This window comes from Necator americanus, chromosome IV (assembly GCF_031761385.1).
Source record: "Necator americanus strain Aroian chromosome IV, whole genome shotgun sequence".
Taxonomy (NCBI): domain Eukaryota; kingdom Metazoa; phylum Nematoda; class Chromadorea; order Rhabditida; family Ancylostomatidae; genus Necator; species Necator americanus.
Window position 1 is genome coordinate 16,190,709 of NC_087374.1, and position 12,095 is coordinate 16,202,803.

Consider the following 12,095-nt stretch of genomic DNA (forward strand, 5'->3'; position numbering starts at 1 on the left):
TTTTTACTGATTGAGTTCCTATTGTCATCTTGTTTTCGCGTATTTTCCGTGTTAATTTGTTTGTTTCTACGAAAAATGCGTCAACGGGCCTTCTCAAGAATGACGTGGATTGTTGTTTTTGCCCGAAATAATAGTATGGTTAGCACTGACTAACTGAAAATTGTTCAGAACTTGTCTATCCATTCAAATTGTGTCTGATTGCATCCACTAAAACGTTAATTTCGCGCATACATACTGTGTAAAATAGTCCCTGACAGGGTAGGTAAGAACACTTTGGGACGCCTGCACAATTCTTCGTCTCAATGTTAACGATTGTACAGAAAAATGTGAAAATATATGGTAATGTGTACATATATGTATATGGTAAGCATTATTGTATTACAGTATCCTCGTCCGGTCCATGGTTATCGTGTAGGTTTTCAAACTTTTTGGAATTTCTACGTCGATATAATAAGTAAAAATGTCAATAATATGCAAATGTGGAAATGAATCAATAACTTCCTCAAACTTGTCTCGAAGTCTCTATATCCCGGAACTTACCGCTTTTAATTATCAGGCCTTTTAACGGGCATTGCACCTGCTGGTAAGGTCATGATTAATTTTCATCGAAGAAAAAGGTGTTATTGTTCTCTAGGATTAGTTGTAATGATTCCTCATGTGTAGATGAGGAATGAGGAATCAATATTAACCTCACTATGGACTTTACATATGCAGGCGAATATATAAACATAAAGACAATATGTACAACAGATGGGTGCGCAACAAAATCAACACCGCCTACATTTATGGAGCCTTCTCTACGAATGACAAGTGTACCGACATTCATCTGTAGTACGCCGCTCGTTCTGCTTTTCGTCTCTTGTAGAGCAATCACATGGAATTTAATCCAGCTCCAAAAAGGACATGTAGAACAGCATCTGTGGACACTGTTCTCGCGTTGTAAGTACACAGTCTGAAAACTCTCTATATAGAGAGTCTGAGACTCACTGACAAGTACACGGTCTGAGGTCACGGTCTCTATGGAGACAGTCTCTATCTGTGCACTTGTCAGTCCGTGACAGTCGCATTAGGTATTTGCAATACCCGCTTCCTCCAATGCTTTACTGTGGTCGCCTGGATTCCGCACTAGCATCCTTTTGATTCCACATAAACTTCGTTCAAACCCCACGAGGGTTTACCCCCTCATTGTGATGTGGAGGGTACTCTGAGCGTTGAACTGCGATGCGCAGCGGAAGTTCGTCCTCCGCAGGGTCTTCGAGCTGAGAAGGAGTTCGACACATTCGACATTCCGATTTTCGGAGTCTGAAACCTAGCTAAGAATAAACCATTGCTAAGTCGCAATGGCAGGGCTGCTTAGTATGAGAAAATCCATATGGGTCGGGCGAGGAAAGACCTGTGTTGAAAGCTAAGCCTGCCGTGGCAGTGCTGCTTAGTATGAGGGAAAGTCCTTTTGCCTCTTCACCATACACGGTCCACGGATCTCCCTCACTAGAGGGATCACAGCCGGTTGGTCGCGAGGCTACGTGGCGCGTCCTCGGGTGGCGGATAGGGGCTAATCGCGGACCAAAAGCGACCTTGTGCTTGCCCAGAGACGCAGGTGGATTCAGGGGATGGACTCCCTGTTTCTGCTGAGCTAGGACTGATTCATGACATCCTCCGGTCCGGCCAAAAGCCTGCAATCATTTGACTGGGAGGTGCAAGGGAGGCGGTTTGGAGTCGCCTCCAACAAATAAGCTCCACATGTCCACTCCGGGAGAACGGAGTTCTTCCAAAAACTCATGGGACTAGAGGCTTGCAACCTGCCCATGGGTTTTAAAGTTTTTTTTTGCATGCCACACTAATAGAAAAGAGTCTCCTGATTCCGGAGGAAAGCTTGGAACGAAAGACAGGGTTGCAGGAGTCATGTAGGTTACCGAAACAGCAAAGGACTAGGATGACGATCTGTACACACGCGCACGTGCGCTTGCATTGGAAACGGCCATCGAAGATCTGATGATGCAAGCCAAGAAGATTAAGTACGACGTCATCGGACTGACCGAGACGAGACGACGTCACCCTCTCAACGCCGTATATGAAACTGGAGAAGAACTGTTCTTAGGAACATGCGACAGTAGAGGTGTATGTGGAGTTGGCGTCCTCGTCAAGACGAGTATGGCGAAGAACATCGACTCTTTCGAACAATTTACGACCCGAATCGGACGTCTGCGGATGAGAAGATGTGATCCAACACCAGCTTTGACTATCTTCGTCGCTTACGCTCCAACATCAAGCAACGAAGAAGAAGTCGAAGCCTTCTATATGGTCCTGTAGAAGTTCTACCGAGAAGATCATGCCTTCTACAAGGCCATAATTGGCGATTTCAACGCCAAAGTTGACCCAAGAAGAACGCCTGAGGGACTTCACATCAGGACTCACGGCCTACAATGGAATGAACAGGGGAGAGGCTCTCCGAGTTTATCATGAAGACTAAGACCATCCATGGGAACTCGCAATTCCAGAAGCCCTCGTCTCTACGCTGGAAGTCACCCGGTGGAGGGTACCGTAATGAAATAGACCACATCATCGTCAATAGAAGGTTCTGCCTGACGGACGTCGCTGCTGTGCCAAAGTTCTTTACGGGATCGGACCATCGCCTCCTCCGAAATCCCAGAACTATCATTAAGTGAAATCTCTTCGCTACGCTAGCCGGCTTTTGGGAAGATTCCGCAACGGACAACATCGACAAGGAATATCGGCTTGTTGAACACCTTCACGACTGCGCGAAGAAGGCTGAGAGTTTTAAAACCACCAAGGGACGCCTGTTTCTTGAAACTCTTGAGCTGATACACCAGCGTGGAGCAGCACGAGCCGCAGGGAACCAAGAACTCACGTCCGAGCTCGCAAGGCTTTGCAGAAAGGAAGACCATAAAGAGAGAAGAGCAGAAGTGCTAGCTGAAGCTGCAGAGGCGCGGAAAAGCATCCGCTATGCCCGTCGAGACTTCGCCAGTCACAAGACGAGGATGACTGCTCTCCGGAACCCGAAGGGAACAACCATTGCATCGAGAAGGGGGTTGGAGAAAATCATCTAAGACTTCTACTCTGATTTTTTCGACAGCCATGTCCACTTGCCTCCTCACCATCTGAGGGAAGACGGACATGTCACTCCAGAGGTTCTCCCGTCCGAAATACGACATGCTATCATGTCGGTAAGAAATCGTATGGCACCCGGTCCCGACAGAATAAGACCAGAACACCTGAAGAGCCTTCCGCCAGTACTCATCAACACCCTGGCGAGGCTCTTTACACGTTATCTGTCGGAATGCAAGGTTGTTAAACAGTGGAAGATCAGCAAGACCGTGTTGTTGTATAAAAAGGGAGATCTACATGACATCGGCAACTGTCGCCCAATCTGCTTATTGTCCGTCATGTACAAGCTCTTCACAAGAGTGATCCTTAAAAGGATTGAAAAAGTCTTGGATGAAGGACAGCCGTGCTAGCAAGCAGGGGTTCGAAAAGGATTCAGCACGACTGACCACATTCACACTCTTTCGAAACTCATCGAGGTATCACGAGAGTACAAGATGCCGCTCTGTCTCACCTTCATCGACTTGAAGAAGGCATTCGACTCAATTGAGACGGAAGCGGTCGTGGAAGCCTTGGACAACCATGGCGTCCTACTCTGCACATAAAGGTACTTTGAGAGTTGTACAACAATTTCACGATCTGAATTTCGCAATTCTACAAGAATAGCATCATTAACGTGAAGAGGGGGTCCCACAGGGTGATACAATCTCACCCAAAATATTCACAGCCACCCTCGAAAACACAGTGCGAAAGTTAGAATGGGACGGCATGGAAGTGAAGATTGATGGTCGGCAGCAACACCATTTGCACTTTGCTGATGATAACACCTAGCATCAGCCAAGCGGAACGAATGCTGGCCGAATTCGACGAAACATGTGGATGCATCGGTCTTCAGCTGAATCTCCAAAAGGCGATGTCCATGCGCAACGGATGGGTCTCTCACCCCATTCACGCTCGACGGAACGAACATGTCCGAACGCACCAGCTACGTTTATCTGGGTCGGGAATTGAACATGAAGAACGACCTGACTCCCGAGCTGGGCAAGAGGAGACTAGCGGCTTGGGGAGCGTATAAGAGCATCGAAGATGTGGTGAAGAAGACCAGGAACACCCGGCTCCGTGTTTACCTCTTCAACACCACCGTAATTCCTGCTTTGACCTATGCTTCGGAAATCTGGGCATTTCGCAAGCGGGAAGAAAACGCGGTGAGCGTCACTGAACGCGCTATTGAGAGAGTGATGCTAGAAGTATCCCGTTTCACGCAAATGAGGGACGGAATTCGAAGTTCTCTCCTATGTCAGCGATTGAAGATTAGAGACACCGTCGCATTTGCCAAGGAAAGTAAAATAAAGTGGTCCGGACACGTGATGCGCTTAAGCGACAACCGTTGGCCCAGAGCCGTGAGCGACTGGGTTTCCCGCGATATTAAGCGCACTCCAGGAAGACAGTCGACCCGATTGTAAGATTTCTTCACGAGGTCCTTCAGAGAAAATTATAGTGCTCTTCGTGTTCCACGCGATAGGAGAAACCACTGGGCTACTCTGGCACGCGTTCGGGACAAATGAAAGAATTACTGGCGCTCGCTCGACCAGTTCGAAGATCAACGGGAGTCAAGGTGAACAAGGTGACCATACACGGTATGGCGACCGGTGAGGGGGCAATCAAATCTCAGGTTGCTCAGGACTTCTTCCATTCTGAACAAAGGCGACAAATGTACAACTCTCTATAGACAGTCTCAGACTGTGTACTTAGAAAGCGAGAACAGTGTCTACAGATGCTGATCTACATGTCCTTCTTGGACCTAGAGAGCGTATGAAATTCAACATGATTGCTCTGCGAGAGACGAAGAGCAGGAGGAGCGGCGTACGACAGATGAATGTTGGTACCCTTGTCATCCGGAGGGAAGGTTTGTCATTCGGAGGGAAGGCGAAATGTAGGCGGTGTTGATTTTGCTGTGCACCCCTCTGTCGTACATCTTGTCCATTCTCACGAGGTGCTGCCACCTCGTCTGGTCATTGTTCCCGGAACCTATTGGCATCAATTACAACTGACCAATATCTGCAACTGATGAATTCAAATCTTATTAGGAGCTGGAACGAAAAGGCCTACAAGGTCGTTGTTAGAGACATCAACGAAAAATTAGGAAAAGCCACATAAGAGGAATTTTCGGACTGCGGAACCGGAATGCAAACGGGAAAACGCCCGGCTTATGTCCGTCGCTCGCTTCTTTCATGGGAATTCTCTTCTCATGAAGAAAATTCATAGTTGGTGGACATGGTAATCCCACAATGGCGAACTCATGCGGAGATTGATCACAGACTCACCAACCTGAGATGGTGTCTACTTGAGTACCATTCTCTCTGGTGCACTATTTCTTTTGTGGTGGTTCTGATCACGGAATCTTTCGCGAAAAAATACGACTTAGTCACACGAAGGAAAAGCACATGTGTTATCGCCAACGATGGAAGAAAAAGCCGTTTACGACACTCGAGGTATCCTTTTCCCAAGTTGACTGGAGATCGAGGAGAACCCAAGACCCCCCGTTCTAACCTTTGTCGACTAGGAGAAAGTCTTCGACAGCTTAGAAACGAATGCTATACTGTTAGCGCCAGTCAATGTAAGTGTGGACGCATCGTATTTGAAGACATTAGCCAATTGCTACGATCGATGTACAACTACTATACAGCTCTTCCACCGCCCGCTCATCATAACCGTTGGGAAGCGGGGTACGACAAGGCGATACTACATCGCCGAAGCTGTTCATGGCTGCATTACAATGGATAACATAATCGCTTGCTTAGGAAGAAAGAGGAATACGTGTTGACGGAAGATTCCTCTCGAACCTTCATTTTGCTGACGATATCGTTCTCTCTTCGAGAAGCATCGATGAAGCAGATACGATGCTAAAGGAAGTGAACGAATCGAGAAAGAGTATAGAATTGCGAATACACCGAAAGAAGACACAGTTCATGATGAAAAAGAAATACTACAAAAATGGAGCAGTACGATGAAAAAAAAATACTACAAAAATGGAGCAGTACAACTTGAAGACTTCCAAATTATAGAAATTTTGTCATACGTGTATCTCGTACTTACCATGAATATGGAGAAGGACCTGAAGTAAGAACTGAAAAAAGTATGAGAGAGGCTTGGGCAACATTCGCACGCATCAAGGAAGCTAGGGACCAACTGACGGACCAAGAGCTGCGTGACCATCTGTTCGACTTGACAGCGCTCCATTACATAGCGAAGACGTGGGCACTGTTGCCACGTTTAGAAAGCTACTTACTACCCACAGAACCATTGAGATGTCTTCTAAAGTTCGATCGGCGCGTACAACACCTAGTTGGTCTTCGCAACTCCGATTTAACAGCATCGTCTGTCTTCGCGACGCAGCGGAACACACATCGAAAGCAAAGCATAGATGGGCCGGTAACATTATGAGAAGAATCAAAGAAGCTGAAAGAAGAAGCCAAAAGAACGGTAGAGTGAATCCCAAAAGGTGCTTAATGCCCCCGAGGGAGGTACTAGCAAGATGATGTAATGTATTCGCTACGAACTTGCTAGATATGGCTCAAAGACCTCGTCAACGTCACCAACAAATTTAGGAACATCTTCAATGACATCTTGGATGGCGAGGGAACGAAACGAATGGAAAAGATGCTGGGACCCGCACGTCCAGTGAGACGGGCCATCTCAGCAAGTACGTAAGCTTATCTCCGCTGGTTTGTCACTGTATTTGCCTGAATTCGTTGGATCGCAATCGCATTCGTTGAATTTTATGCAAATTTCATTTATGCTCCTGTTCGTTGTTGTGTGCTTGAAATTACTAGTGGATTGTCCTATCTATTGACTACTGCTTTTTTTAATTTATCGCACCTTCCTGCATCAGAAGATTAATAATTGAGAATCGGAAGACTTGAGCAAATTTATTTAGTTTAAAAACACCTCTCTATCTACAATCAATCATTTTACCCACTGCCTCTTAAAATACTGTGGCCTATACGGCTTCGACATATTTTATAAAAAGGTTCAGCATAAGTGAAACAATTGCAGAAGTACAAATTCATTTCTCAATTACTTTTTTCTCATTCTTAGTGAGATCGAGGTTAGCTGCTTTTAAACCGCTGAGAAACGTCACAGCCTCTGATCAACATAATGTCAACTTGTCTCAGGAGTTCAGCGTTTATCCAGTGTTCTATAAGGTAACTTTGGCTAATCTTCAACGTATGAATGGGAAGTGTAGTAATGGCACCTGATGCATCATTCCATTGTGTCTTGAGGCGATTACTCAACCCTCCTGCCTTATACAGATCCTACAGTATGCCCTGCGGATCCCGTTAGATGTCTGCTGCTGTAAACTTTCTTACATTCCAAAAAGCTAAAGTGAACTTTTAGAGAGTGCTTGTGTTTATGAGTAATTCAGATAATTCTAATTAATTATTCATAAGCAGACGCTTCACATGACTGCGACATCAATACCAAATGAATTAGAATTTATTTATATATATATATAGTGAATGAATATGAATAGCTGATATGTCAACATCACCGTTGTCATCCACAGGTAGTACTCATGCTAGTCTTAGCGAATGAATATGAATAGCTGATATTTATTTATAATATATATATAATATATAATATATATTATTTTTACAGCTTGTCTCGGCCCCAAAGTGAAATCCAATCCTGCGTATTCTGAATCGTAGTTTAATTCCTGACTAAAGTCAACAAATTTCATGCCACAAGAATTGCAGTTCATAGCAAAAGTACAACTTCTGACGCGATGTCAACATCACCATTGTCATCCACAGGTAGTCCTCATGCTAGTCTTAGCGAATGAATATGAATAGCTGATAGTTCTTTATATGCAGAACTGGTGCAGTCTGAATTATTTTCAATTTCAAAAAGTGATTTTTCAAAAATGTCTTAGACAAGCACTTCAGTGAGAGATATAGTGAAATGTCTCGATCAAAGAAGAGAAAAAACTCTACAATAGAGAAAAACACGTAGATCCACCGTTTTTGAAAACATTTTTAGCAATGTTGCTTCTATCTGGAAATACTATCGTATTTGACATTAATAATATCAGATCGTACTCCATGATATCAGATCAGTCTGCAGAGTATCCTTTCTCTTTTCTATGTTTATCCTTTAATTCGATATCCATAAAATTCCGGAGTTGAGCGTTTCTCTGTATGGAATCCTCTCATATTACCAAGTAAATGCTTAATGTTTATCATCAGAATAATCTCAAGAGGCAGACATGTCGATTGATCTACAAATGGCGTACATTTATACGGTAATCAACGGTCATCCATATCCACCATTGTATGACTGTTCGAACAGGACAACAGAGGAATGGTATGCTACCGGATCAGAGGAATGGCCACTTGGAATTTATTTCCTCGTTACCGGAGTTTTGTTAGAGGTCATTGCGGTGATTTGTAAAACTAGGTCTCCCGTAGTGTCTTGTCACGAACGACCGCGACGCGTCACCAGTAACGCGATCCACGGTCATCCATGCTAACATAGCTAGTGGAGCAACAACCTTCTCATTAACTCATACGTATATTTTAGATACTGTATCTTCCCTGCCTTGCAACCATGTGGAAATTAAACTTGCTGACTAGTTCATGCTATAAAATTATGTTTTTCCTCGGATGTCTGGATATGTCATCAGTTTTTGTGAATTCAATAATGACAGGATATTTTGCCATAAGAGGAGCCGTGTTCTGTACGAATCCACTAACTTTGCTCTCATTGGGAGCGTTCGGATGCGGTGAGTTTTTGAGGATAATTTTTCGTTAGTCCTACTTATCTGGTCCGCAGAAATGTGCAATAGCGCTGCCGGGAGAATACGCTGCTGTTTATCCTGAGAACTACTCGGAGACTTCTTTGCTGTCGTTATCAAATACAATATTTGAGTGTAAATTACTCACGGAAACATTTATTTTTTGTTCCATTACCTTTTTCAGCATGCTGGTGTGCCAGCTGTTTCACATGCATCCTTCTTGCGTTAAATCGATGCGCTGATCTGTCTGAGAGCAGCTTTCTCAAGATGATTTTCGATGGAAATCGTGTATTTTTCCTTCTGTTTCTATCACTTCTCTATCTACTCTTCATCATGTTTCTTACTACACCGGCGTCGTTTAACTCAAACTATGTTTCTTGGTTTTTTAACCCCATGACAGGACAGGAGGTTTGTTCTCTTTTGTCTTGTTATTTCTGTGTTTAGAGCGAATGAAAAGAAAATCCGAGGTGGGTAGGATTAGTCGAACGCAGACTAGAAGTCATGCAATTAAGCGACTTGGACCTGATCAACATACGCTCTTAGGTGCTTATGTTTGCGTACGCGACCACGCCGTACTCACAGGAACTCGTTCTAGTTGCTCTAGTTGAGTCCACGTGAAGGTCGTTGGGATAAAAATAAGTATTGATGCTTGCAAAAAGGTATGGTAATTCATACCGTGTCACCCTATCAACGGAACTTTCTTGATAGCTCTTTTTATAATGCTAGGTTTATTTTCAGTCGCTCAGCTATGTGAACGTCTACCATGCTGTTAATAATGTTATTGTTGCATTTACAACAACTTTCTTGTATTTTTACCTATGCCTGAAATTGTACTTCAAGACAAAAAAATCTACCAATAATGTTGGAAGATTCCAGAAACAGGTACTTTACTTTATGGATTAGGTGAAATTGCAGCACTAGGAGTTAATTGTAGAAACAGCGCGTACTACAATACTGTGCACATTTGAAAATTTCTAAGTTCTAATTATAATACTAGAGCGAGGCTGAGAATTAGGACGTTAGAAGATGTTGACATATCATACAAAAGTAATTTTGTGAAGAGAAGAAAGCAAAACGGCGGTTACAGAACGAATTTAGAAAATGTGAAGACATATGACGCAGGATGCTGCAACATATGAATATCAATGCATACATTTGGAGATCATTCTAGTGTAGAGTATTTCTTGCAAATTCTTGAAGTAAACAACGAAGTTGGGGATTTTTTGAAAACGGGGAACAATTTTCCAGTTAAATCGACATTTTTATTAGCTGTCAATCCTCGACAGAACAGAAACAAAAAAACAACAACAAATAGAAACAAGGGATAATTCAGAAAGTAGTTTAGCTGATCCTTTTAAAACTATTACTCATAGATTTTCATTCAATCGTTTCTCATCTGCTTGATCAACGTGCTGGCAGCCTACATTTACGTATACATGCAATATTTTGCACCTCCAAAATGGTTGGTTATTATTGGTCAAATCGCTTGGCAATTGAGCGCTGGTATGTTTCCTATGCATGTTTCTTCCTTCCCATTTTTTGAAACGGATCATCTTTGATAGCCTAATTTATGTCACATTTCAGGATTTGTATGCGTCATTTATCTGACTGTGAATCGTACTATTCGACGAGGAGTCATCGACCTTTTAGTACCAAAGAAATATGTGGGACGAGTTCATGCAAAACTTGCTCCAACAACACGTGCATCCGATAATCGCACTCATAGCGATGCTCATTTGACATAGCAGTTGATCCCACAAAACCTCATAGACTATAATACGGCTTCTCCATGACTTTCTCATATTTTCCTAATTCTTCGCGCGTTTTTCTGCATTTCTTCGTAATTTCTGACATTGCTGAAAAATGCGAACGATTCTGGAAGCGATAGTGATACTTTATGCTTCAAGCATTTGGATCAGAATTTGGAAAGCACAGAAATCGAAAATAGATAAATCCCGTCATATTTCTGAAGAAACCATCTCAGTCATCATCCTTTACGGACAGCTATAATAATATCGTTGGAGAGACAAAGTGACTGGAGGGCTGTTCGAATACTTACTGTGCATGTGTGATTTCCAGAGGTTATTACTGTAATATTTTTATATGTACGTCTCTGCATTTACAAAGATTAGAGGGTTTTCGACCAACACTGAAATACCATCCAAGACATTTATTTCCGCATCAACAAAATCTTTATCGAAAGAGATTCTGGAAGGGAACACTCGACGGAGGAGATGGCAATTCTAACCTAAAATTTGATAAATAACAGGTTGCCGTCGAAAAAGTCTAAAATAAGCTGTGCACAGTCAGGGTCAAGCGTCCGATAGGATTTTCCCATCGGGGGTTCGTAAAGTAGGGTATTGCAAGGTAAGGGAGAGTGTGGCGAACAGTAGTGGATGAAGGACCATGATCATGCTATATAATAACGGGCTTAGTCTGTAACGTGTGTGTGTATGTCTGTCTGCGTTTGTGTGTGTGTGTGTGAAACGAAATTCCAAAAAGTGGGTGCGACAGGTCCACCGGCGTCGAATTGGTGTGCGAAAACCAGACAGCTATAGAAGGGGGTGCCACGGGTCTACTGGCGTCGAATTGGTGCGCCAGAAAGCTGTAAAATGGGTGCGGTGGGTCCCACGGCGTCGAATTGGTGCGCCAGCTCCAGATAGCTATAGAAGGGGTGCGACGGATCCACCGGCGTCAAATTGGTGCGCCAACGCTAGAAAGCTATAAAACGGGTGCGACTGGTCCCAAGGCGTCGAATTGGTGCGCCAGCGCCAGATAGCTATATCAGATAGCTAAAAAGATGGGTGTGACGGGTCTATCGGCGTTCTTTAGGTGAGCCGGCGTGGTAGAGCGGTAAAACGAGGTGCGGCGAGTCCAGCGGCGTCGGATCGGTACGTCGTAGTGCAGCAATAACTTTGTGTTCATGTCACAGAAGGTAAATAGGACGTTGCAGCCGTTTCACAGCCGTGGCCACTGCGGACGTTGCTTTTCACCTCTATGACTCAGCGTATTTATTTCCTTAAAGGTCCGCCTCATCTTTGTAAAATGTTTCTTCAAAAAGTTGGGACACTCATGCAAACGGCTGCTTGAATAGTAGCGAACAGTTTGCATGCTCTGAAGTGGAACGTTATCTTTATCAGTGCAATAACGTCGTCCTACGTTAAAACATCATTCTGTGATTGGAATTAGAAACAGGAGGAAAACCCATACTTCACCAAATGCTCCCAGTTCGTGTGCA

General features: G+C 43.8%; 4 protein-coding genes across 5 annotated transcripts; all 4 read left to right on the forward strand.

Moving 5' to 3' along the window:
* Positions 1-1,992: 1,992 nt before the first annotated feature.
* Positions 1,993-2,310, forward strand: RB195_001488 (uncharacterized protein; the record flags this gene model as incomplete). The annotated part of the gene is made up of 1 exon (XM_013452571.2): positions 1,993-2,310. The coding sequence occupies one exon, from the start codon at positions 1,993-1,995 to the stop codon at positions 2,308-2,310; it is 318 nt and encodes a 105-aa protein (XP_013308025.2).
* Positions 2,311-2,478: 168 nt separating this feature from the next.
* On the forward strand, positions 2,479-3,476 carry RB195_001489 (uncharacterized protein; the record flags this gene model as incomplete). The annotated part of the gene is made up of 3 exons (XM_064198284.1): positions 2,479-2,536; positions 2,686-3,049; positions 3,125-3,476. 3 exons carry the CDS (start codon positions 2,479-2,481, stop codon positions 3,474-3,476), a joined length of 774 nt encoding a protein of 257 aa, XP_064054165.1.
* Positions 3,477-4,031: 555 nt separating this feature from the next.
* On the forward strand, positions 4,032-4,526 carry RB195_001490 (uncharacterized protein; the record flags this gene model as incomplete). The annotated part of the gene is made up of 1 exon (XM_064198285.1): positions 4,032-4,526. One exon carries the CDS (start codon positions 4,032-4,034, stop codon positions 4,524-4,526), a length of 495 nt encoding a protein of 164 aa, XP_064054166.1.
* A 98-nt stretch (positions 4,527-4,624) lies between these two features.
* Positions 4,625-10,602, forward strand: RB195_001491 (uncharacterized protein; the record flags this gene model as incomplete). 2 transcript variants are annotated; one of them, XM_064198287.1, is made up of 9 exons in its annotated part: positions 4,625-4,712; positions 4,838-4,969; positions 5,627-5,789; positions 6,129-6,317; positions 6,437-6,565; positions 6,672-6,766; positions 8,322-8,494; positions 8,644-8,845; positions 10,442-10,602. In XM_064198287.1, 9 exons carry the CDS (start codon positions 4,625-4,627, stop codon positions 10,600-10,602), a joined length of 1,332 nt encoding a protein of 443 aa, XP_064054167.1. The 2 variants fall into 2 exon arrangements, with proteins under 2 accessions (XP_064054167.1, XP_064054168.1); XM_064198286.1 differs by lacking the exons at positions 5,627-5,789; positions 6,129-6,317; positions 6,437-6,565; positions 6,672-6,766; positions 8,644-8,845 and adding an exon at positions 10,231-10,360 and having other exon boundaries at positions 8,322-8,503.
* Between the last annotated feature and the right edge of the window lie 1,493 nt (positions 10,603-12,095).